Here is a 24,989-nt window from a genome sequence, read left to right as displayed (position 1 = left end):
TCACCGACCCCTGGGTCCCCACCGACCCCAAAACCCCGCTCTTTCCCTGTGCACCCTGAGACCCCCAAAGTGCCTCCCCACCCCCCGCATCCCCAGGCCCGGCTCCCTCCCGCCCCGCACCCACCGGCTCCCCCCGGTCCCCGGACCCGCGGCCACTTCTCGGGCATCTCCCGGGGCACCGTCATGGCTCCGGGCCCGGGACGCGCCCCGCCGGCGCCATCCCGCAGGGCCGCAGCCGCTGCTGCCCCGGGCCCGCTTCGCCCCGCCCCGCCCCGCCCCGCCCCGCCGCTGCGGGATCCGCCGCGTTGCCGTGACAACGGCCGTCCCGGGCCCAGCGCGGCCTAGCGCGGCCTAGCGGGCCCAGCGCGGCCTAGCGGGCCCGCCCTCACCTGCAGCCCCGCGGGCCGCGCAGCCCATGGGAGCGGGGCCGGGGCCTCTGCGGCCCCCACAGCCACCGCCTCAGCGCCCCATGGCCGCGGCGGTGGGCGGACGGCGGCGGAAGTGATGCGGAGGGCGGTCGTAGAATCACGGAACGGTTTGGGTTGGGAGGGAGCTCAGGGATGGCGAAGCTGTGACCCCACAGCGCCTGCAAAGCCACCGACCTGCCCACGTTTCACAGCAGCCCAGGCTGCCCAGGGCCCCATCCAGCCTGGCCTCCAAGCCCTCCAGGGATGGACGGGGCATCGCAGCCTCTCTGGGCAGCTGTTCAGCCCCTCACCGCTCTCCCAGCACACAACTTCCCTGAGCCCCAGCCTCCAGCTGCCCTCCCTCCGCTTCCAGCCGTTCCCTGCTCTCATCTCCCCTGCCCAAGAGCTGCCTCCCCTCCTGGCTGCAGGCTCCCTGCAGGCACTGCAGGCTGCACTCAGCTCAGCCCCAGCTCCTCTTCTCCATGCTGAACGAGCCCAGCTCCCTCAGCCTGGCTTTGCAGGGAGCTGCTGCAGCCCCTGCTCAGCCCTGCGGCTCCTCTGGCTCCTCTCCCACAGCTCCCTGTCTCGTCTGGGAACCCCCAGCCCTGGACGCAGTGCTGCAGACGGGGCCTCAGAGAGCAGAGCACAGAGGGACGATCGCCTCCCTGGCCCTGCTGCCCCCCCTCTGCTGATGGCGCCCAGGATCCCCTTTGCTTTCCCAGCTGCAATCACACCCTGCTGGCTCTCGTTCAGCTTTTCACCCCTGGGGACCCCCAGGTCCTTCTGTGCAGGGCTGCTCTCAACCAGTCTGTATGGATGCTTGGCATTCCTCCAGTCCAAGTGCCAAACTTTGCACTTCGCTGTGTTGAACCTCATCAGGTTCACCCAGCCCCACCTTTCAGCCCGTTGAGGTCCCTCTGAATTGCATCCCTTCCTTCCACCGCACCGCTCAGCTCGGTGTCATCAGCAAACTTGCTGAGGATGCACTCGATTCCGTTGTTGATGTCACTGGTAAAGATGTTCAGGCGTTGGGGGAGCAGCCCCCAGCCCCCCCCCCCAGCCCCGCCGCCCCACGGCACGGACACGCGGCGGCGGCGGCTCGGCTCTTTAATGGGTTCATCCCTGGCGCTCGGCGCTGTCAGTGCTTGGTTTGCCTGCGTGCTCGCCCGCCGTCCTCCTCCTCTTCCTCGGGGTGGTGGAAGGCCACGAAGAGCTGATAGAGCCCCGTGCCCAGCGCGGCCCCCACCAGCGGGGCCACCACCGGCACCCACCACCACGAGCTGCCCCTGCTGCGAGCGGAGCCGTGGGTGTGGAGCATCCAAACGGTGCCCCCCGGCCCCAGGCCCAGCACCCACCTGAACACCTCGGTGCCCCATCCTGCTGCCAACGTGAAGAGCCGCGGGCCGAAGTCCCGTGCGGGGTTCATGGGGCTGCCGCAGTTGAAGCCCATGGACACCTCGATGGCGAGCACCAACAGCGCCACGGTCAGCGGCTCCAGGCCTCGCGGGACGGCGCGGTTGCGGGTGTCGGTGATGGCCAGGATGCCCACGATCAGCACCGCCGTGCCCAGAACCTGCGAGCGGCACGGCCTCAGCGTGGGGCCATATGGAGCCATATGGGGCCGTCGGGCTGTGAGGCCGGCACCCACCTGGTCCAGGAAGCCGTTGGGAAGGGAGAGGTGCTCGGAGGGGTACGTGGCGAAGATGGAGGCCGTCTCCCGCGGCCCGGAGACGGTGAGGGTCCCGTTGCTGTAGGACCAGATGGCATCTGCGGGGCAGAGCTGTGCAGCAGCGGAGCCCCCCCGGCTGCGTGCCCACCCCACAGCTCCACTGCTGGCTCTTTGTACCGTAATACAGAGCATAGACGGCTGCGGCGGCGACGAAGGACCCGAAGGTCTGCACGGCCACAAAGATGGGGAACTTCCACCACGGGAGCTGCCCCAGCAGGGACATGGAGAGGGAGAAAGCCGGGTTCAGGTGAGCCCCTGCAGTGTGGCAGGAGAGGGGCTGGGAGCGGTGCTGGGGGTGCGGAGCAGAGCCCCCCGTGGAGCTGCAGAGCCCCCAGCCTCACCAGAGACCCCCCCCGCCGTGTGGATGGCCACCATGACGGCCAGGGCGCCCGCCAGTGAGGAGGTGACGATGTTCCCTTTGGTCCCGGAGCTGGTGATCATCTGTGCTGCACCGCCCAGCGTGATCAGCTGCAGGACAGGGACACGGCTGCACGGCCCCACGCTCTGCCCCACTCAGCACCCGCTCCCCAGAGCTGAGTCCCTCTGCAGGATGGGTGCAGGGCAGCACGGAGCCAAAGGCTGCTCTGCTGCCTCTTCCAGTCTCCGTGGTTTTGCCTGCGCCCACTGCCCGGCTCCAGCTCTCTGTGCAGCCCGGGGCAGCAGGGAGGCATTTAGTGTCGTTGTTCACATACTCAGCGATGAGTAAAAGAAATTATCAGCAACTGAGTCACATGTTGCTGCAGGGAAACCTCAGGGCTGGGGGGCACTGCTGGCCAACGTTCACCGCTGCTGGTTCCAGTCCCAAGGCCGCGGAGCCCAACCTTTGGCTGACACAGGGCTGGAGATGTGAAGGCATGCAGTGCCCGACTGCACACACGTGGCAGCACCCGCAGCCTCATCACAGAACCATGGAATCACAGAGAAGCAACAGCAGCAGCAGCAAAGGGTGAGTTGGGCCGTGGTGAATCGCAGCGTGGGTCCAAGCCAGAGGTGAGCAGATTTGGGGTCACTGTGGTCCCAGCACAGCCCCCCCCACCCCCAGGCAGCCCCCGGTGGGCACAGCACAGCTGCAGGGCTGTGGGACCTCAGCTCTGTGCTCCCTCCACCCTGGTCCCCCCCCCTGCACAGCCCCCCACCCCACTCACAATGAGCACAAAGACAGCCAGCAGCTCAGCCAGGCACTCTCGTGCCAGCTGGTTCTGGATGCTGAGCAGCGCTCGGATCCTCCTCACGAAGGACACGTAGCCCATGGCACTGGCAGAACGCGGGCAGCAGCAGCGGCACCGGCTGCTTCGCTGCCTGATTTTATGAGCCCCGGGCTGGGGTGGGTGATAACACTCAGACTTTAAACCAATCAGGGCCACGTGCTGCAGTTGGGAGACGCGTGGCAGAGACCAGAGTCCCGCGTGGGGCCCTGGGCAGCGGCTGCGTCCCCGCTTCCACCCATCCCGGAGGATCTCCTCGCCCACACAATCCTGCCTGCCCCACATCCTGATGTGGGAGGTGCCCATATGGAGGCCCCTTGTTCCCTGCCAGCTCCTGGCCCGGCCACGGCCGCAGGCAGCACGAATGAAAAGCCCTTGGAAAGGCTCCCAGGCCTTGAGAGCACCCAGGAGAGGCGTTAACGTGGCACTGGGGAGATAAGGTGGGAAGGAGGGCAGGGAGCACACGTGCTCCCCTCGTGAAGCGCAGCGGGATCCCAACCTCCCACCACGGGGGTCCCGGCACCCCAAGGAGCCTCACACGCTGCCGTTAGCATAAATAGACTTTATTTCTCTGTACACATACGCACGCTTCACCCTCACAACGCAGCGGGGCGCCGAAGCGGGGGGCGGCCCCCATCCCAGCCCCTGCATCCCGGCAGGACCCGGGGGCAATGAGAGGGGGCTGCCACGCACCCCCACACGGCAGGGCAGCCCCCGCCCCGTGCTCCTCAAGCAGCTACCAGCTGGAGAACCAGCGGCGGAAGAAGCTGCCCAGCAGGGATGAGGAGCTCTGGGGAGGGCTGAGGAGCTCATCACGCTGCGGCCACGTGCCTGCAAACTGGGCCAGCTCCCCTGCAGAGCAACGGGGGCTCGTTCACAGGGCACAGACGCGCTTCCCTCTGACCCCCCCTCGACCCCCCCCACTCACTGTCATCCATGTTGAGCACCTCCTCCCGGTAGTCTTTGCTCTGCCCATCCTCCTTGGTGGTGGTGATGAAGGCCTGGTCCCCCCTCCGGCGGGTGATGGTCGTCTCACGGTGGCCCTGGCTGTCCTGCACCGTGCGGCGCTCCTCCACTGCCTGTAGGGAAATGCACTGTGAGTGGGGCCCAGCATCCTGGCAGCAGGGAGAGCTTTCCGGTACTTAAAGGGGGCTTAGAAACAGGAGGAGAGTGACTGTGTACGAGTGACAGGAAAGGGGAAATGGCTTTAAATGAACAGAGGGGGGATTTGGGTCAGATGTGATGCAGCACTGCCACCCAGAGCTGGGAGCGCCCCATTCCTGGAGGGGGCTCTGGGACACTGAGCTGCTGAGGGGCAGCCGGCACATGGCAGGAGTGGGGCTGGGGGTCCCTTCCAACCCATCCATACGGCGATCCCACGGCTCTGTGATCTTTAAGGGCCACCCCGAGCCAACCTTCCGACCGTCCCGCGGCTCTATGAGCTCTGGGATCCTCCCAGCCCCTCCCAGCCCTCCCACACTGCGCGGCTCCGGGCGGCACTCACTCCATCAGGGAGCGTCACTGTGGTGACCGAGACGCTCTGGAAGTAGGAACGCGGCTGCCGGGGCCGCAGGATGGTGCCCAGCCCCGCCGAGGACACCTGGGAGTCCAAGTCTGCAGGGAGCAGCAGTGAGAGCGCGGTCGGGGGGGGGCCAAGCCCAGCCCCCACCCCCCGACAGCACCCACCGCGGTCCTCCTTTTGTCCCGGGGAGGGCGGCGGGGGCTCCTCCAGCTGCAGGGTAAAGGAGGGGCGGTCAGCGGCGCCCGGCGGGGACCAACCAACCCCCCCCCCCACCTCCTCCCGGTTCCTCCTCACCCACCGCCGGGCGCGGCTCCCACTGCCGGGCCGGACCCTCGGGCTCTTTCAGCATGGAGTCGCGCAGCGGCCGCCCCGCGCCGTGGCCGGGCAGGGGGGGCTCAGAGGGGAGCGCCGGCGTCAGCCCGGGCCTGGCTGCTCCGCCGGGCCCCCCCCAACCCCGCTCCCCGCCGAAGGACGGGGGCAACCCGGCCCAGCCCCCCCCCGAAGGCCCCCAGCAGCTCGCCCATGTCCCGCAGCAGCTCCTCGAAGGCGCCGCCGGGGCTGAAGCCGAAGCCGAAGGCGAAATCATCGGGGGGGCGCGGCCCAGGGGGGCCCTCGGCTTCCTCCTCCTCCTCCTCCTCCTCGTCCCACGGCGCTCCGAACAGCGGGTCCCGGGGCCTGCGGAACGCGGCGCTCACAGCGGGATACCGGGGAGATAACGGGAAGTAGCGGGGGTGGGGTGACGGGGCAGAGGCCGATACCTGCCGCGCCCCGGGAAGCCGAAGAAACCGCGGAAGGCGTCGTAAAAACTCATCGCGCTCCGGCCGCAAAGCGCCACCGCCGCCAGCCACGACCGGGCCGCGGCCGTAAAGCGCCGCCGGCCGTAAAGCGCCTCCGGGTGTCGTGAGGCGCAAGGCCGTAAAATCGCCGCCGGGTGTCCTGAGGCGCCGGACAGTTAAGCGTCGCCGGGCGTCCTGAGGCGCAATGCCGTAAAGCGCCGCGGGGTGCCGTGAAGCTCAATGCCGTAAAGCGCCGCGGGGTGTCGTGAAAGGCCCGTAGGGTCTCCCCCCGCAGCCTTGCGGTGCTTGGAGCACCGGGGGGAAAACAGGGGGACTGAAAGTGACAGCGATCCTAAATAAGGGAATAATGCTGTAAAAATGGTGGGGAAAAGGCAGGGGGAATCATTCCCAGCAGGCTCAAAGCACTCCAGATACCACACAGCACTTTGTGACCTTTATTCTCTTTAGGAAGGAGCCCGCAGCTGAACTGAAAAATACAGGAGCTGGACTGTATAGAAAAAAAAAAAACAAAACAAAAACAAACCAAAAAAAAGACCAAAAAGTAACAGGGAGGAGAGGGCCCCAATGGGGGGGAAAGGGGGGCAGGGCAGGCGCGGAAATGAGGACTCGGGGCCGGCGTTGGGGTTTTTGTTTTTATATACAAGACACATTTATCCATTAAATTTAGAACACGGTACAAAAAAAAACACTTCAACTAATTCATCTTACAATGCTGTTCATATCAATTACTGCTCTTATTCCTAATATAAGGGGTTTGCTGTAGGCGGCGCGCAGCTTCCACTCCTTTGGGTCCGAGGGGCAGCGGGAGGAGCTGGGATGGGGGGGGGGGAGGGGGAAGGGAGGGAGGGGAAGGAGTACAAACCAAAAAAGGCCCCTACGGCAAACGGGTCAGAGTCTGAATGCAGAGAGAGAGAGAGAGAAAGAGAGAGAAGAAGGGGGAGGGGAGAGAAAAAAAAAAAATAAAAGAAAAAAATACAAATTCTATATTACATACAACAGGAAAGGTGGCTGAAAACAGACAACGCGGAGCCGCCCGCCCTGCCCTGCCCGGGGCCGGCGCCGCCCCTGGGGGTTTTTTCTTCTCCTCCTCCTCCTCCCACATCGGTCGGCGTCGCTTCTTGTCGTAAGCAATTGATGGGTCGGGGCCGCCCTGCTCAGTTGGTGCCCCAGCTGTAGCTGTTGTAGGCAGACTTGTTGGCCTGGGATTTCTGGGGGATGGAGCTGCCTTGGCTGCGCTGCCCGGAGCCGCTCTGCGGGGAGGGGGGCAAGGAGCAGAGGAGGAGGGTTAGCAGGGGGAGCGGGCGCTGAGCTCGTCCCCGGGGGTCCCATCCCAGCAGCTCCACGGCCCGGCAGCTCTGCTGGGTGACAGCGCCGTCCCTGCTGGGCCGCAGAGCGCGGTGCCGCACCGCCGGCCACCCCCAATCGGCACAGGGGGCAGCGGGGAGGGGGAGAGAGGGGGAAGGGGTCGAGCACGGAGTGTGTGTTGTCTGTGCGCGCGGCTGTGTGTGTGTGCACATCCTGACTGCGGGCCTGGCGGGGCCACGGGGAGAAGGAGGGGGCTACGTGAGCCTGGGGGGCCTTAGGGGCGGGGAGAGACCCCAGGGCAAGTGCAATGCATTATCATCAGAGAGGTTCATTACCTGATCTTCCTGCTGGCGTTGGCAGCACAGTATCATCTGCAAATATGGAAGCTGTTGCAGTACCAGGATATGTAAAAATAAAGGGACAAACTATGACAATAGAAATCCACGGTTAGACCTGCAAGCTACGGCGGGGTCGTGGCTGTGGAGAGGAATTCTGCCGGCCTGCGGAGCCGCCACTCCGAGGACCGGGAGGTCAGGATGGACCAGGCGTGTGTCTGCGTGCAGGGGCACTACCCGACCGTACCTGGTACAGCCCGGCTGCAAGGGGCTGTGCCGAGTACCCCCCAGCGGAGCGCACCCCGGGCCTTCCTCACCTCGTCCTCATCGGCCCTGTGTGTATGTGCATGTGCGTGTCACCGCGTGTGTCCGCTGCGGGGCGTGAGGGAGGGAGGGAGAGGGGGGGGGCCGGGGGGAGCCAGAGCCCTAGAGATGCCCCGTTGAGGGGTACGGAGACCCCCGGGGGTCCTGGGGGCAGCTTACCTGCCCGTCCTGCTGCAGGTGGTGGTGGAGGATCTGCGAATGGGGCTGCTGATGCGGGGTGAGGATGTGCATGAAAGGGGTCGGGGGGTACGCGGCCGCCGTCGCGGGGTTGATGGGGCCGCCGCTGCCCAGCGCTGAAGGCAGGTTGAAGGAGGCCGCCGGGGTTCCAGTGTGAAATCCCTGCTTCTCGAAGGATTGCTGAGGGGAGGAGAGCAGAGTGAGGGGGGAGCGCTGGGCTGAAAAACCCCACGCCTCTTAGCAGTGCAAATCACAGGCTGGCAGTCGGTGTCTGGTGCAGAGAAGGGAGCCGTGCTCCAACCACCACCACCCTCCCCCCCCAGGCTCAGAGTCACTTTAAATTTGGGAAGGGCCACGTGCTTCCATGCTTCCCTTCTCCCTGTCCGGCTGCTCCAAGGACAGACCCCCCTCTCACGATGGAGGCCACGTTCCCCGTCCTGTTTCCCAGCAAAGCAGCACACAGCCAGCACAGCACCCACCTGAGTTTTGGAGTAGACAGAGCCCGAGATGTCCGGCACGCCTGTGTTACTGGATGTCACAGATACACCTGGCAGAAGGAAACAGGAGCGTCAGGGCTCAGCAGCGCTGAGCCTCAAAGAGTGGCCTGGAAGTCAGGTGAGCTTTGGAGGCATCGCGCAAGGAGCTGCAGCGTGCTCGTACAAGCACAGGTTCTCTTGCTGCGGATAACAGCAGCTTCTGGAAGCTTGCAGAAACAAATTTAGGGGCCTGGTGCCACCCAGAGATGCACCCTTTCCCCCAAAAAAGCCCAGAAAAGAGCAACTTGAAGAGCAGGAAGGCGATGAAATCAACCCTGGCAGGAAGGGCTGGGAGCTCCTCAGCCACAAAACAGGCAATGGCGTGGGAGGGCGACCCGACTTGAGCACTGCTTGCTTTGTAAGTTACATCAGGCGACCTGCTGCAGAGCTGAGGTATCACTGCCAAGAGAGACGAGGAGTTCCAGAGGGCCCTGACGCAGTGAAAAAAGGCACAGCTGGAATCTAAAGGCCATCATCAAGGCAGAAGCAGAGCAGGCCCTTCACAACCGGCCCAACGCTGAGCGGTGAGACCCAAGGCACGCAGCAGGTTTGCTGCTACGGGTTTCCTCCTCTTTCCTCTGAACGCCGAGCACAGGAGCCAAACACAACCAACCAACCAACACAGGCAGTAAAGGAATAAAGGCAGAGGTGAAGTGAGTGAAGGCTCCAGAGCCATTTGCACAGCCGGTGAGATTGCCAACAAGCTCTGTCAAATAAAGAAAACCGAGCCTGTGAGGAGCAGGATGCCCTGCAGGTCTCTTACCAGCGCTGTATCCATGAGAGCCGTAGCCACTGGGCTGCTGGAAAGGGGTTGCTGATGCGTTGACGCTGACATTCACACCATGCTGCTTGGAAGAGGTAGGAGCAACCTAAGGAAAGGAGAGGGGCAGGGTGAGAAGAGGCTGCATGCATCGTTCCGCGAGCCAAACCCCTCGCCCTGCCTCAAGGGAACTCACAGGGAACACGGCGGGCCCGTACTGGAAGGTGCTGGGGAGCCCTGGTACCCCTGTGTAGTACGGCAGACTGGTGTAACTGTAGCCAGGAGGCAGCGCCGGGTTCAGGAACGTCTGCTGCGTGGTGTGGTGGGTTTGGGTCTGGCTCTGCTGAGGCTGCGCCAAAGTCGTTGCAGGAGCAGGGGAGGAGGCGTCGCCTCGGCCGAATTTCGTTAAGTCACCTGCAGCAGAGAGGGAAGGAGGCTGAGGAACGGCGGCACCGAACCCTGCGCTCCAGCTCAGCCCACAGGCGCCGCAGCGCCGCCGTCAGCACCGAACCAACCCCCCTGCGAAAGCAGAAGCAGCGCAGTTGAAGCCCCCAGCCCCTGTGCAAAGCGACTGCTGCTCTGCCTGTTGCTGCCCTCGCGCCGCCGCAGGGCTGAGGAGCGGAGCTGCCTGCACCAACCCCACCGTCAGCTGCTGGGACCCCACCGTCAGCTGCTGGGTGCTGCAGCAAGTCCTGGGCTCCCTCCACGCATCCAGGTCACCCCCAAACGTGGCAGCTTGGGACCCTGCCCTGCACCCCTCGTCCTACCAGCAAGCAGCTCCTGCCGAGGAGCAGAGCCAACCAGCTGAGGGCGTACGATGTGAATGGCCCCTTTCTACAAGCAGAGCTCTCACCTCCCTCTCTCTTGCCTGGTGGCACTGACCCAAACGCTGCAGAGGTCCAGCAACCCGCAGGGAACACAAGGAAGCATCGCTTCCTCTCCCCATCCCGCGCTGGCAGCGGGGCTGAGGCCGTTCCCCCTCTGCTCCTCTTTGGGAGCACCTGCTCTGCTCTCCCGCTCAAACACTCTCCCCATTCAGAGCTCACACAGTAAGCCAGTGAATTCCTCAGCGCTGTCCCAGCTCAGAGGCGAGGCTGGGGTGGCCACAGACATTAATTATCACCAACGCTAAGTTGGCAAATTACGCATGCAGCGGTGCTGAACTCTGAGCTTGAGATTTCAGCCGCAGCGTGCCGGGCCAAAGCACTTCTGCATAGAAGAGCTCCTGCTGAAGCAGGGGGGAAGCAGTGCTGGAAAAGCAGAGCTCCACCACACCAACAATTCCTTAAGCATGCAGAAGTCGAGAGCAAGTGCTGCTCGCTGCCCCGTTCCCCTACCAGAGTACGGATTGCTGCTCAGGCTGCCATCTCTTCCAGTCAGTGGGGTGGTGGGCGTAGGGAATGGGATGCTGTAATAATCCTGAAGGATAAAAGAGAAGTTCCATAAGCTCTGTCTGAAGATGCAAAGCAGCTGTGTTTGGTGAAGCAGGGATTCCAGGCCCGTGTCAGAGTACGGCAGTTCAGTCGGTCGCATTGAGGCTGACCTCAGCCTGCACAACCCCAGGTTTTTCTCGCACGCGCCGTCCCCCTCATCCGGCTACAGGAACAACCAGACAAGGTCTACTGCTGTGCAATCCTGCCTGTGCTTTGCCCACTGCTTCACAGCACAAGGGGCAGCGCCCTGCTTCCTAAATAAAAGCCACCCTCCAGGATTCAGCTACTGCCTCTTTCCAGCATCAGAGGCGAGCTCTGCAACAGCTTCTCACTCTGCTGTTGGACAGAACGGCTCTGCTTGCTGCAGCTCCTTCGCCCCACAACCACCGATACAACAGCACGAAAAACTGCTGCTAATTCCCAAAGGAACTAAAGCAAAAATAAAGGAATCACACAAAGGAGTGATTCGTTGCCTTCCTGCCAAAGAGGGGGGAGCCTTCAGCTCCCAGCCTGCTGCCTGTGCCCATCTTCAGCACTCACCAATGGGAATCTCGTCTGGAGCATTTGCAGGTCATCGTATCCATACACCTGTGGCTAGAAAAAAGAGCAGGAGGTGATGTTAGAGACAAAGCCATTTATCTAACTGACACCCAGCGCTCAGATAAAGCTGGAAGCAGAAGATCAGGGCCCACGCCATTATCAAGGATGAAGCAGCCAGCAGTCACTGCTGCAAGGCTGGCACAGCCAGGAGTTTCTCTGAGCTGCTGGAAGGAAGAGAGCACCAACATCTGGCAGCGCTGCTTCAGACTGCGGAGGCATCCAACAGTTCCCCTCCAGAAGCAACTGCAACCCCCAGATCTGTCTTCACCTTCAGAAGAAAGCTGTGACACCACCCCAGGCTCTGTGGCACTGCTTCCCTTGTTACGTTTGCCATTTGTCACACAACACTGACAGCTCCAGACTTCCATTAACCTCCACCCAAATTGGCCGCTCCCTAAAAGCTGTGATGGAAAACAGCAGCTCCAAACTCCTCAGTCCTGAATGCTACCCAGTTTTTGGTCATAGAGTGAACCAGGTTAAATCTCTCCCTGCCAGCTGGAGTCGGGAAGAACAGAATGCCAACCACGCTGCTGAGTGCTGGGGGCCCCGGGGGTCGCACTCACCGGGTAGGCATGTAGCAATCCTGGAGCCATGATGTACGGGTTAGGCAACAACGGTGGGACTCCAGGGGGGAGGTTGGGGGGGGCTTTTCCTGCAAAAGGGAAAGAAAGGGAACGTCAAACGGCAGAGCCAACAGCAGAAACTCGTTTCTTGGAGCCTCCCTGCGAGGTCTGGTCTGATTGTGACTATTGTGAGGCTTGAGGTGGAGAAGGCGATGATTGTTTTGATGTCATTTTGGGTGAGGGAGCAGATGGTGGCAAATAGTGTTGATAGGGAGCCTGGGCATAGGCACGTGGTTAGGGCTGTTTTGTTAGAGGTTAGGATGGGTTCGAACGAGTAAGAAAATTCGGGCTGCTACTGTAGTGCTGGAGTGGAGCAGGGCAGAGAGTGGGGTTGGGCCTTCAATTGCTGCTGGGAGTCGTGGATGGAGGCCGAATTGGGCCGATTTTCCTGTGGCGGCTAAGATTAGGCCAAGGAGGGGGAGGGTGGGTGTTTGGTTTGGTTGGATGGTCTGTTGGATGTCTCAGGTGTGTAGTGTTGAGGCTAGTCATGCTATGCTTAGAATAAGGCCAATGTCTCCGATTCGGTTACAGATTATTGCTTGTAGTGCAGCTGTTTTAGCTTCGCCTCATCCCTGTCATCAGCCAATGAGGAGGAATGATACGATTCCTACTCCTTCTCGTCCAATGAATTGGAGGAATATGTTGTTTGCAATGGTCAGTGTTAATGTCCAGCAGCAGGGGAAGCACCTGATGTCGTCGCCACGGAGCTGCGAGTGGAGGCTGTCACCGTGGAGTTGCTGCTGAGGCTGAGGCCCAGGCTGCTGACGCTGCTGAGGCTGGATGAAACGCTTACGACCGGTGGGGCAGCCGACACCGTGCTGGAGGAGGTGGAGAAAGTGCTAGCAGAAGAATGGAGGCTGGCTTCACTCTCCACACTCGTGTGCTGGGGAAGGAAAGGAAGAGGTTACGGCACCAGGCTGACGTAAGGGGCTGCAGGGATATTGCAGGACGCAGCCGACGCAAAGCGCTGCACCGCTCCGCCTGCACACGCTGCCAAGGGCCTGCAGTGAACCCGGCCGCTGCAGGCTATGAGGAAACCTGCTCTGCATCTGGCTTCAGTCCAGAGATCTGAGAGGATCTGAGTGCAGCCAACCCACAACGCCTCCAAACTCAGGCAGCTGCGTCTCAACACGCGCCTGCTGGGAGCAGCAGGGCCGAACACCACGCTCGCAGCAGGGAGGTTCGTTCTGCTGCAGAAGCCAACAGCACGGAGCTCAGCTGCAGGAGCTCCAGGTATTCGAATGGTGCCACTCCATCAGCTGGCAGTTTGCTCTAGCAGCCGGTTCCAGCTGTGGGGCATTTTTAAGAAGTACTACAGGCTGGTGTGAAGCTGCTGTTACGTTTGATGGGGGCAAGGGGTTGACAGCCTTCAGCCAGAGGTGCAAGGGTGGAAATAAAGCCACCTGGTGTAGGGAACCTGCTTTGGCAGGGGGGCTGGACTCGATGGTCTCTGGGGGTCCCTTCCAACCTCTACAGTTCTGTGACGCAGTGATAGCGCTGCAATGCTCCAGCAGCCCCAGACTCACCAGAAGAGTTGAAGTTGATGTTCGCCCAGAGGATGTGGATGAGGACAGACTGTTCTGCTGGGTGGGTAACGTACTGCAGAAAGAGGAGAAGGGCCGTTAAACCAAGGTGCAAAAGCCTCTGCTGGGCAGCATCAGGCCAGATCCGCTTCCCATCTGACTGACTGACAAAGCTCATCCCCAGAGCAGATGCCAAGAAACCCACAAGGAAAGGGTTTGCTGCCCTGAAGGAAAGGGCTTGCCTGCTTCCTGAGGGGAAGGAACTGCCAGAGCTCAGCCCCTCCTCTCATCTGTCTGGATACCGACGCGTTCGTTGCTGGGGCTGCAGCAATAGCCAAGCAGCTCCAGATGGACCCAGGCCTCCCCAAGGAGGCACCTTTGGATAGGACTGCCCACCTCCCCCTGCACGAGGGGCTTTTTGCCCACCAGATCCCTGTTTCCCCAGGCTCACCTGCTGAGCTGGGCGGCCGTGGTGCTTGGCAGCTCCTCGCTGTGGCTCAGGCTGCTCAGAGCTGTCGAATGCTGGCTGGCTGTGCTCAGCAGCGACGCCGCAGACACGCCGTCGTTGAGAGGCGTCATGCTGGGAGCAGAGGGGGAATCAGACTTCACTGTGGGGCCGGTAGCACCTGTGAACATGGAGCTTTGGGTTAGAGGCAGCACCCAGCAGCTCCTGGAAGGCAATGTAGCAGTGAGGATCAGCCAGGGCTCATTTAGAGGAGCAGGGAGAGCCGGGGCTTCCCTCGTGCTGCCAACCTTTCCATGCCTGGGAGTACATTTGTGTTCTGCATCTCCCTTTGCCCCAAAACCACCACAGGGTCATTGCAAAGAACTCCAAGCCCTACAAATGAGGCGCCTCTCACAGAGTAAATTATTGTAATCGGGGGGAAGATATTATGAGTGACTCACAAACGATTCTGCGGAACTATCAGCAGAAAGCTGAACATTTCAAGGGACGCAAATAGCACAAGCAGCAACAATTAGTCCAGCACAAAAAGGCCTTGCTATTAATCCAGATGAAGCTGTTCACCCGAAGCAAACACAAAAGCACTTGGAGCGGCTCAGGACACCCACAGCACTGCCAGACTCTTACCTTCAACAGCCTGCGTGCTTTGTAATGGCGTGGGTTGTACGGAACTGAAACCATTCTGAGGAAGAAAAGCAAAGTTAAGCACTGCAGCCTCTCACCCCCAGAGGCAATGCAGGGTCAACCCCTGCCCTCCCTCCCTCCCTCCCTCAGCTGTGAAAGAGGCTCACGACCAAAGCGACGTTACCGAATCTGTGCAGCACGCAAGAATCAAACGCATAAGACCAAACTGAAGCCTAAGCCTGGACGTCACCCTGCAGCAGGGTTCATCCACGGCACGAAGCGTGGCCAGCAATCAACTCAACCACCGTTAACCCCATTGACCCTGTCCCAGGTGAGCAAGAACTGAGGGCCCCGGTGCAGTCAGCAGGAGCTCAGTGTGGCCACGAGCCTCGTGGTGAGCTGGAGCTGCACAGAATGCTCGCTTGAGCAACTCTGCTCCCCCTGAGGCAGCACTCCATGCACTGTGCTTACTCAGCACGAAGGGGAGCGAAGCTGTCTTCCTACCTTGGCCTGGGTAAGGTCTTTCTGGGGCGAGGAGGAGATGGAATTTGGGTATCGCCTCGTCTGGGTGGATCTCTGTTCATACAGTGGTCCCTGAGCGCTGTTCTGGGAGGTAAATGTTGCTGTCTGTATTGTGCCGCTCTGGTAACCAGACTCCTGGCTTTGATTGGACGAAATTGTGGATGAAGATTCACTGGAAAGAAGAACAACAACAAAAAAAGGTCGTTTTCCTCCTCACAGCCCTGCTGTAAAAGCTGCTGACACCAACTGCAAGCTCCTCCATTCCCAACCTTCAGGGCAAAGAACCCCAGGGACCATGAGGGGGCAACGCAGAGCAGGCAAACAAACCCAGCACAGAAGGAAACCCAGGAAGCAGATGCTCCGAGCTGCAGCCCCACCTCACGCTGCTCTGCTCCAAGCATCACAAGCTGCCACCGCTCAGCTCCCAGCACTCAAGGAATGACCCAGCCCAAAAGAAAACAGGATTGCCCTTCTATCCCTGTCTGCAGATACACAAACTGCCCTCCGTCCGCATGTTAGGGGAGCACAGATCTGCTCACAGGAGCAAGGAGCAGCTGTGCTGCGGATTCCCCTGCAGGATTTCCAGCCGAATTCACTGCAGCAGGAAACATTTGCTTTCTGTACAAGCACCAGAGGCCGACCAGTCACAGAGCTGCCCAGAACAGCCTGCTGGCAGCTCGTGCTTTGCTGTTGCATACACTGTCCCCCCTTTGCGACCACAGGCAGCGTCAGAAAGGGTCTACTGGTATGCAGCATAGCCACCAGCCTGCAGGTGAGCTCCTGAAGCTGGGGCGCCCCATTTCCCTGCCCGGGGCGCTCACCTAGCAGTGCTGGTGTACAGGCTGCTCTGAGGTTGGCTGACAGCAGCGCTCGTCGTGGGCGTCGATTCGTACTCGGCGAGAACAGGCTCCGAACCAAACTGCAACGCCCCAAACTGCAGGTTTAACCCTGAGATATCTGCTGAGCCAGGCATCTCCACCGCCAGCGCAGGAATCTGCAAGGCAAAGGGAGAACGGAGCCGCTCAATCACCTCCCCCCAGGAGCAGCAGCACGCAAAATGACATCGGCGTCCCCAGTCCCAGGCTCACATCCCCCCGGTTTCCCTTTGCCGCCCTGGAAGGCCGAGCCCTCCTCCATCACCCTGCAAACAAGAGATCTGACACCAGGAAGGCCCTGCACCTTTGATGTTAACGATGCTTTCTTCTTTTGCTGTTTCAGCTTCTGCTGTGCAGGCTGGGGACTGGAGGACTGGTTGTCTGAGGAGCCCGGGGACATTTGGGGAACGGGGTTGGCTTTGCTGGGCAGCGGCGAAGACGGCGGTGCCGGCACGGTGGTGGAGGCTGTCACCACAGGCTGCTTCTCCTGCATGAACACCTCTATCATCGTGGAAGTGGACGTGAAGGCCTGCCTCTTGGCAAAGGGGCTGTGCACAGAGGAGTCCGTCGGGTTCTTGAGATCTGCTGGAGAGGGGAAAGCACCAGATTAGGATTAATTTCCTTAGAAGCAAAGCACGGTCTGACGTTGAAAAACAGAAGCGCTGCACACGCTGCCCGCTGGGGCCTCTTAACATCAGGGAGCAGAGAATCCCTGCAGCCCCGCTCCCACCTCCATCCTTTCACCAGCATCACACTGAGATTTTTAAGGCCCTCTTCCCTGAGTTCATTCCACCACCTCCGTGGGACAAAGCGAGCTCAGAAAGCAGAACTCCTCCATCCTCCTGCATGGAGGCACCGCTTGCCCGCCTGGCACAGGTTTGGTGCTGCTTTCTTCCCCTCCCCTCCTGTCTGCTCCTTCCCCCACGAGCGACGCTGCTGCCCGGGCTGCCCACCCCCAGCCCTGCACAACTGCAGCGTGTTAACACAACTCCTATTCTGCCTGATGCTCTTCCTCTGTGGCTCCTTGTCTGGAGAGACCAAGAGCTGCCAACACCGACTGCAGCCAGGACAGGGCTCAATTTTTAATTCAGCTTAGATTTGAACCAGAGCCATTTCGCTACAGCAAGAAAGAAAGCGCGCAGCGCTCAGCTGCAGCAGGGCTCAGCACCTCATCTAAGCAGGAGCTTCTCCTCATCAGCCTTTACTCCTTCATGCCAGCCCAGAGGTAGAATTACTTCTTGGCACCAAGCAGCCACCAGAATCGCATTCCTTTGAAAGATGCATCGGGTCAGCAGCGAGGCGGCACTGACAAGTGTTTGTATTCAGAACCATTCGCTGCAGGTGCCTGCTGGCAGGCCTCCTGTTACGCAGCCCTGCGCCCAGCACTCGAGGTGCGGCCATTTCTGCAGCTGAACTCAGCTCGCTTGCTGAACCCGAGGGGCAAACGGTCAAACTGCTTTCAGATCTGATCCTCACGCAACTCTGCAGAGCCGCTGCCCTTACCGTACTGCACGAGGGATGAGGTCTGTGCGGCCGATCCCATGTCCCAGGAGGAGGCGGCGGTGCTGCTGCCCGGCTGGCTGTGCTGAGCTGCCAGCTGGGCCAGAGCCTGGGCCGTCTTGAACTGCTCCAGGAACTGCGAGCCCGTGGTGCTGCTGCCTTTGGCCTCCCCGACGTCTCCAAAGCCTTTCCCCAGCATGCTCACCTGCAATTGCAGCGTGGAAACAACAAAGTCAGCGTCTCCCCTGTCTGGGAATTTGGCTCAGGACAGGTGGGTCTCAACACCCTGCTGCTCCTCACCACCAGGGAGACTTCATTCCTGTCATCCCACACAGTTTCACACCTCAAACCGTTCCACTTTCAGTGGCAAGAGGGCAGAAACGATCCCAAGCATGAAGCATTGGGATCCACGCCTCTGCCTACAGCTGCTGCAGTCCCCTGGGAGGACTTGCTGCTCAATACAGGCTGGTATCCCCCACCTTGATCACACGCACAGAACATCCTGGAAAGCTCTGCTTGTAGAAGTGCTGCCCCCTTACCATGCTGTGGTGAGAGAAGGAGTTCCCAGAGGCCGGCTGGGACATCGCGCTCTGCTTGGAATTGCTGAACACCAGAGGCTGTGCCAAGGAGGGAGCCTGGGAGGACTCCAGGTTTGTTGACTCATTCTCCATGGAAGAAGGTGTCTTTCCTAGCAGCACTGCAAGGTCGATTCTGGATGAAGGAAGAACAGAAGCCCTGAGGTGAGCAGGAGCTCCTGCGCCGCTTGCTTTGACACCAGCAGTTCTACCTCCAACCCCACGATTCTTATCTCACACATCCAACAGATCTGCAGAACTGCACACAGCCGACACCAGCAGCCTCAAAGGGACAAAGCCTGGCAGCATCCTATCTATAGTCATAGAACCCACACTTCAAACACTGGATAAAGACCCCAAAATCTGAAGAACCAGTGAAGAACCAAGCCAGAACACGGGCCCAAAACCTCCTTACTCAACCCCTACGTCTCAGTCTGCGTTAGCTAATTCAGAGCTGCTGTTTCTATCTAGCTGGCAGGGTTTTGGCTGGGATGGGACTCGTAGCCTCTTATGCACATCACAGCACTGCCTGAGCCATCACCTCTGTCCAGCTGTGATTGTCACGTTCTCTGTAGGCAGAGGCACTGAAGACACGTTGGATGCAGTGAAGATCTTTGTCTCAGACAGCTGAAAGAGAAAAGAGGGGAACAGAACGCCAAGTCAGAGCAGCACGAGAAGCACACGGCGCTGGAGACAAACAGCCACGAACGACTCGAGGAACTGAGCATCTGATCCCCTCCACCATTTGGCTCCCATCACAATCAGCCCTCGCGTTATTTGTCGCTTCCCCAGTCAGGAATAAATCCTTCTGCACATTTCCTGCTGTTCACAAACCCACCAGGACTGCTGGGGTCTTCTGTGCTTTGCAATGACGGTGTGCAGCACTGGTGGAAATGGCACCATGCATTGGTGCAAATGCTGCTGGAAAAGCCAAAGGAAAAAAGCTTTGGACCGATGGTTTGGCTTCCAGCAATCATTTGGGTGATGGGACCGGAGAGCAAAGGATCTCTTCACGTTGTGGAAGAGAAAATAAAGAGGAAGCAAACAAAAGGCAAAATTAATGAGGCTCTGGGCCTCAGCCACAGGTGCCACCTGAACTGAGGCGAGGAGGTGAAAGCAAACGAACTGCAGGAGTGTAAAAACAATCACAGCAGTGAGGAACTGCTGAGAGATCACGCAGGCTGAAGGCAAAAAGGCTCTGAAGCCTCTCCTCCAGCAGAGACCTGACGGAAGGCAGAGGCTGCCCTGAGTTTTGCATCTCAGATGCAGCAACATTCACTCATTCATCACAGCTCCCCTGGGCTCTGCCTGCAGTTTGCACAGGAGCAATCCGTGCAGCTTCTCTCGCCGTGCACAGACAGGACAGCAGCTGCCAGCACACGGACGTGCAGGGAGGTGTTGCAGGGTACCTACATCTTCATTCCAGTCCTCCGTGCCCCACTCCTCCGTCGCAGCCCTCCACGCACCTACAGGGGGAACGAAAGGCAGACAAGTCAGGCGTACAGCAAAGCTCTTCCAAGAGCCAGGGAAGCACCGGGGGGGGGCTCGGCAAGCAGCTGAGAGGACTTTATTTGCCAACCAGAAATCAAAGCAGGCGATCCCAACCTCAGGCTTAGGGCCAGGTCCCCATACGGTGAGGCTAAGCGGAACCAAAGGGACCCCGGGCCAGCGGGGAGGGCAGCGCACAGCCCAGCACCCAGTGGAACGAGGAGCTCGGCAGGGAAGCCCTTCTGCCCTGATTCCCTCCTGCAGCAGCACCCAAGCAGCCGTGATCCCTGCAGCTCTGACAGAGCTCCTCCAGGTTTGCCACCAGGCTTTGGCCTCTCACAGCACAGAGCAACAGAGCCGTTCTGGGGTTGGCTTGCTTTCCTCCCCCCTCCAAAGCGTTGAAGCCTCGGTTGCACCAAAAACGCCTTCAGGGAAAGGAAGATGTGCCAGTTTCAGAGAAATGGCCAAAGCCAGCAGCTTAAAGCATCAAAGAGCAAAGCTTTCAGATTTCAGGCACAAGGTTTCAGACACAATCCATTACAGCAGCATTTGCAAGCAAGATTCACAGAAGGGAAAAGCTTTGCCCGGCTGTATCTGCTGCGCGTTCGGTCCCTCTCACCCACCACAAGTGAAGCTCCATCTGCTGAATTCTACAGGGGGGGATCCCAAACCCATCAGGCAACTCAGAATTTGGAATAGAGAGTGGGAGAACTTTCCATCGCCCACAAATCCGGTGCCAAAGCACCGCTGCTGTGCCCAGGGCAGCGTCAGAAGGGGAGCGCAGCCCCAGAGCCGGGTGCCTGGAGGCACTCGAGGACAGAGCTGCCATCAGCCCCCCTTCAGCAGCTGAGAGGCCCTGGTGGCACACAAACAGCACGTGGGATTTGGGATTTCGGGGGAAGAAGGCAGGTTTTCCCCATCCACGTTTCAGTCACGGGGCCAAAACCGATCTGCTGATCTACTGGTGGGGAGCGCAGAGCTCCAAATCAGCACCGAAGTGATGCAAGAAACCTTCCTGGATCGATTTTAAGTTGCATTTACAGATACAGACGTGGACAGAACACAGCTCCTTTGGCTGCTGGGAGCCTCAGGGCTGTGGCCCATTCCTCCCCAGGCTGAGGGGCTCTCAGCCATCAGCACAGAGCGCAGCGGGGCGCTGGGTGCTGAGCTTTGTGCTGCTCATCGCCATAGAGTTTCCCGATGCAGCCAGCAGTGCAGCACAGGGCTCCGCTTTCTGCTCACTTTAGGGGGAAATAAGACAAAAAGCAAAGCAGCGAGGAATTCAGAAGGGAATTCAGCCCTGCACAGAAGGCCTTCGAGGAGCAGCCGCCCTCCTTAAGCTCAAAGCAGGAGAAGGAGAGGAACGTCAGCAGTGGTTTGCAAGTATCAGTGCTGTCTTTGGGGGTGTTTTAGGCAAAGCTGCACTGTCCTGTCTCGCAGCACAGGGGGTTTCAGTAGTTTAGCAGAGAAATGCCCCAATGCAAAGCAGCTGCTCGGTGCACTCGCGGGTCTGCAGCAAGAACTGCTGGAAAACAAGAGATCCCACCGTGAGCTCGAGGCTTTTCCCAATGAGAAAATCTCTTATTCTAAGCTGGGAGGCGAGCAGCCCAGACCCCACCTGCAGCCACCCTGAAGGCTTGGAGGTCTGACCCCCAACTGCCCCACACCTCAATGCAGACAAAGGCCCAGCAGTGGCACAGCCAGCAGCCACGTGCTGGTGGCAGTTAATTGTTAACCTGGAGGTGCTTCAGAACAGCAGCAGCACCCCGAGCCCCAGCGGTTCCCTTTCCTCTCATAACTTCCAAGAGCAAAGCAGCAAGGTCTCCCAAAGGGCTGCAAGCTCAGGAACGGCTGCAGCACCGCTGGGAGCATCTGTCTGACATCCCAACCAGCAGGACCTTGTCTGAGGAACTGGGCAAACACCCCGTTATGTTTGGGGCCTCTTTGTGGCCACCCAGCAGCCTTAATAAGGCAGAGTGGAACGGCCCACAGGTCTCTCTTGGCTTCACAAGGCATAAAATAAAGCAGGACAGGACTGACCTGACTTGGAGGCATTCAAAGCCAGGCTGGATGTGGCTCTGGGCAGCCTGGGCTGGTGGCTGGCACACAGCAGGGGGGGTTGAAACGAGATGATTATTGTGGTCCTTTTCAACCCAGGCCGTTCTACGATTCTACAACCAGGCACTGAGCAGCACCCTGCTCCCCCCGAAGCACAGAGCACCAGCAGGGCAGCCCTGCTTAGAAGAAAAGCAGCAGAGCAGCGTGCCAAAGCAGCCCTCAAGCACCGAGGGCCAGCTGTAAGCAGAGGCAAAGCACCGAGGCGGCTGAGCAGAGCTGAGCACCCTTGCAGCAGCATTCTGAGCCCGTGCAAAAGGCAGCAGCAGGGCGACGGCTGCAGGGATGTGGGAGCAGCACGGGATCACAGAGTGCTGGGGCCGAGCTGCCCTGTGCTGCTGGGGGGCTCTGTCACAGCGCTGGGGATGCGGCGCTGCTGTGGGCGCTCAGAGCGGCGCCTGAGCCCCGCGAACCCGCGAGGAAAGGGTTAAACCTCTCCCGGTTTACATCTGAGGTGTCAGCATTAGTAAAAGCACGGTCAGAACAAGCGTCAAAACTCGTTAAAGTGAACGAATGAAGAGAGGAGAACGACATATCCACAGATATTTTCAAGTCGGTTGGAAAAAGAGCTATAAGGTAAAGGGATCCGGGGGCAGTCGGTGCACCTGGATGTATCGTACCAGGAGCAGTGTCAAATTTTCGGGGATAATTTGAGCCCTCACCCCCAATGAAATCAAGTCCTGAAACAAAAGAAAAGAAAAGAAAAAAGACAACCAGTGAAATTTTGACTCCGGTGAAGCCGCCTCGCCGCCCCCCACGTGTGGGGATGTTGTTGAGGGGGCACCCGAGGGCACCGCCACAAAACCTGGCACCGCTCCGTGCCTCAGTGTCACCCCACAGCAGCCCGAGAGAAAGGGCTGCAAAAGAGCCCCCAAAAAACAGCGAGACAACAGCCGAGCTCAGAGCAACGTCCTCAGGGGGGCGAAAACGAGGAGGAGCTGCACGTGTTTGAGGAAAAAAGGCTTTTCCTGGGGACCCCAAAGTGAGGCGAGAGCTGCCAGGTCTCTGCCGGCACATCCAGCTCTGAGTTTCCACTGTCACCTCAGCGGCTGGAGCGAGGTGGCCTTTGTGGTGAGGACTACAGGCTGAAGGTTTGTCTCACAGCAAAGACGACGCACACAGGACGAGTGGGGCTCACTTACTCGTGCCGTCGTCCGGCTCGAAGCTGCCCGTGTTGTTCCACGTGTTGGTGCTGCTATTCCCATAGCTCTCATCCGTGCTGGTCGGCTCGGCGTAGTCAGCTGGGTTGAAAGTTCTGCCAGACAGGAATGGGAAAGATTTCAATCACCTTCCCTGCGTAACTGATTTAATTCCCATTGTAACAGGGCTGAGACATTGGCAGCTCTGCCTTACGGAGCGAGGCTTCGGCTGCATCAGCCCTCCTGAATTCCAGCATGATGCAACTTTTACTTTACTCGTGTGAAAAAACAATACAAGGCCGAGGCAGAGGGCAGCATTCGTGCACAAAGATGTGATTTTTGCTGGGCTTTATAGCAGTGAAACTTACCCCATGCCTTGGGCAGAGAATCTTCCCCCCCGCCTTCCAGAGCCACCTGTAAGACACACACAGCGCTGCATCACAGGGCAAAGAAACATCCCAGCCACAGATGGAGCCCTGATGCCCAGAATATGAAAGCGCTGAGGATCCCCCTGAGCTGATGGGGTTTCCAGCAGCGTCCCTGCATGTACACCAATGACCTCAGCTGGCTGGCAGTGCCACCAGCCATAAGCGACGCCAGGCTCTGATGAAGTTTCCAGCTGGCAAAAGCTGGAAAACCGAACCCCAGGTTCTCATTTCTGCAGTGTGCATCCTCAGCAACAACTCCTGAGCCACACAGATTTTGCAGGAGAACGAATTGCTGCTGCTTAGCACTTAAAAACCAAGCCAAGGGTTTGCTTGGTGCTCAGAGACACGCAGGCAGGGATAGGGAGGATCCAGAATCCAGAGCCTGCTGCTAACAAGCAGCCTGCAGACAGGCACCTCTGCGCAGGAAAGCCACACCAGCTGGGATGTGAGAATTCCTTACAGCTCCTAACGCACTTGGAGCGACACGCAGGCACTGAGTTCAAGTGTCAGGTTGGAAAAACCAAGCTCTCATTTATCAGCTCGGCAGCCTCCCTCTTAAGAGAGCTCCAGTCTCCACCCCGCGCCCACAGCCCTGCGCTCACCTCGGCCCCGGCCACGTCCCCGTCTCCCTCTCTCTGTGCCTCTTCCAGAAGAGCCTCCACTCTTCCCACCATCCAGCCCGTTCTCCTGGCCCCGAACTGAAAGACAGAACAACACAGAGACCACCTTAAGACCCATTAAGACCAGACCTCAAGAGCCCAACGTGGCGGCCGTGCAGGGGACCAAGCGCCCCGTGACCTCTTAAGCGAGAGCATGGCCCGAAGGACGCATCTCACCCAGGGCAGCAGCACGCAGGCTGCCACACGAGGGTGATTTCCCCCCCCTCCCCAGCACCCAGGGGGGCGCAGAGCGCAGTGCTGTGCTGCTGGAAGGAAGGCTGGCTGCTTACACTCTCTGCCACGGCTGGCACCCCGGCCCCGTCGCGGCGGCCCTCCACGTCGCCGGCTGAAATCCCGATCTCTCTCCCGGTTCTCTTTGCTCTCCTCACTGGGTTCTGTCTGTCCGCTGTCCTTCTGTCCCGAGACGCCTTTCTTCTTCCCGACCATCTCCCAGGAATGCTGGAGGTTTGCAAAAACGGAAAGCAGTTAAACTGAGTCCCAAAACGACCAAGTCCACTCCCCAGAGCGCTCTGCGGTCAGCGCTGCAGGGTTGCTCTCTCAAAACCCAAAACCCCTCCCTGACCATGGGATGAGAAGATGAGAATTTACCCATAGGTGAGTTCAACTCATAGGAGGGCCTGGGTTGAAAAGGACCACAATGATCATCTGGATCCAACCCCCTGCTGTGTGCAGGGTCACCAACCAGCAGCACAGGCTGCCCTGAGAACCTATAGGGTGCCATAGGGATCTATAGGGTGCCATTAGACCCTACAGTGTGCCATAGGGATCCATAAGGACTCACAGAATGGCCTGGGTTGCAAAGGACCACAACAGCCATCAGTTCCAACCCCCTGCTGTGTGCAGGGTCACCAACCAGCAGCTCAGGCTGCTCAGAGAACCCATAGGGTGCCATAGGGATCCATAGAATCACTGACTCATAGAATGGCCTGGGTTGCAAAGGACCACAATGATCATCTCATTCCAACCCCTTGCTGTGTGCAGGGTCACCAACCAGCACTGCAGGCTGCCCACAGAACCCATAGGGTGCCATAAGCATCCATAGGGAGCCATGAGACCCTACAGGGTGCCATAGGGATCCATAGGGTGCCACTGGGATCCATGGGGTGCCATAGGGACCCAAAGAATCATTGACTCATAGATGGCCTGGGTTGCAAAGGAGCACAATGTTCACCTCATTCCAACCCCCTGCTGTGTGCAGGGTCACCAACCAGCACTGCAGGCTGCCCAGAGAACCCATAGGGTGCCATAGGGATCCATAGGGTGCCATAGGGATCCATAGGGTGCCATAATCATAGAATCATCAC

At 59.6% G+C, this 24,989-nt stretch overlaps 4 protein-coding genes across 4 annotated transcripts in view; all 4 read right to left on the bottom strand.

The window, feature by feature from the left end:
* LOC122193542 (phospholipid-transporting ATPase ID-like) overlaps positions 1-215 on the bottom strand; it is a gene marked incomplete at its 3' end in the record, with an annotated part of 3,161 nt that extends 2,946 nt beyond the window's left edge. Inside the window, exon 1 of the mRNA XM_042894369.1 lies at positions 125-215. Within this exon, the coding sequence (XP_042750303.1) occupies positions 125-185 (61 nt within the window). The remainder of the gene's footprint in view (positions 1-124) is intronic.
* Positions 216-1,489: 1,274 nt separating this feature from the next.
* LOC122193543 (aquaporin-10-like) lies at positions 1,490-3,435 on the bottom strand. The gene is made up of 6 exons (XM_042894370.1): positions 3,282-3,435; positions 2,478-2,604; positions 2,254-2,391; positions 2,056-2,174; positions 1,763-1,980; positions 1,490-1,696 (listed from the first exon to the last, which is right to left on the bottom strand). Exons 1-6 carry the CDS (start codon positions 3,384-3,386, stop codon positions 1,546-1,548), a joined length of 858 nt encoding a protein of 285 aa, XP_042750304.1. The 5' UTR covers positions 3,387-3,435; the 3' UTR covers positions 1,490-1,545.
* A 453-nt stretch (positions 3,436-3,888) lies between these two features.
* On the bottom strand, positions 3,889-5,732 carry LOC122193544 (HCLS1-associated protein X-1-like). Its single transcript, XM_042894371.1, is given in 7 exon segments — positions 3,889-4,193; positions 4,270-4,420; positions 4,846-4,955; positions 5,028-5,073; positions 5,162-5,362; positions 5,364-5,538; positions 5,622-5,732. Coding segments are annotated over 7 exon segments (852 nt in total). The 5' UTR covers positions 5,675-5,732; the 3' UTR covers positions 3,889-4,077.
* A 546-nt stretch (positions 5,733-6,278) lies between these two features.
* On the bottom strand, positions 6,279-24,138 carry LOC122193546 (ubiquitin-associated protein 2-like; the record flags this gene model as incomplete). Its single annotated transcript, XM_042894372.1, has 25 exons — positions 6,279-6,910; positions 7,301-7,351; positions 7,784-7,981; positions 8,281-8,348; positions 9,101-9,206; positions 9,294-9,511; positions 10,435-10,516; positions 11,071-11,124; positions 11,694-11,782; positions 12,441-12,636; positions 13,280-13,352; positions 13,728-13,902; positions 14,367-14,421; positions 14,868-15,057; positions 15,707-15,879; positions 16,065-16,342; positions 17,264-17,465; positions 17,800-17,971; positions 18,377-18,462; positions 19,249-19,301; positions 22,059-22,118; positions 22,581-22,693; positions 22,946-22,991; positions 23,608-23,703; positions 23,955-24,138. Coding segments are annotated over 25 exons (3,114 nt in total), but the record flags the coding sequence as incomplete, so codon positions are not given.
* Between the last annotated feature and the right edge of the window lie 851 nt (positions 24,139-24,989).

This window comes from Lagopus leucura, unplaced genomic scaffold (assembly GCF_019238085.1).
Source record: "Lagopus leucura isolate 7727_CA_CO unplaced genomic scaffold, USGS_WTPT01 60209-0_obj-0_obj, whole genome shotgun sequence".
In the NCBI taxonomy this organism is placed as follows: Eukaryota; Metazoa; Chordata; class Aves; order Galliformes; family Phasianidae; genus Lagopus; species Lagopus leucura.
The sequence above is the reverse complement of the archived record's forward strand: the minus strand, read 5'-3'. Positions and strand labels throughout refer to the sequence as shown.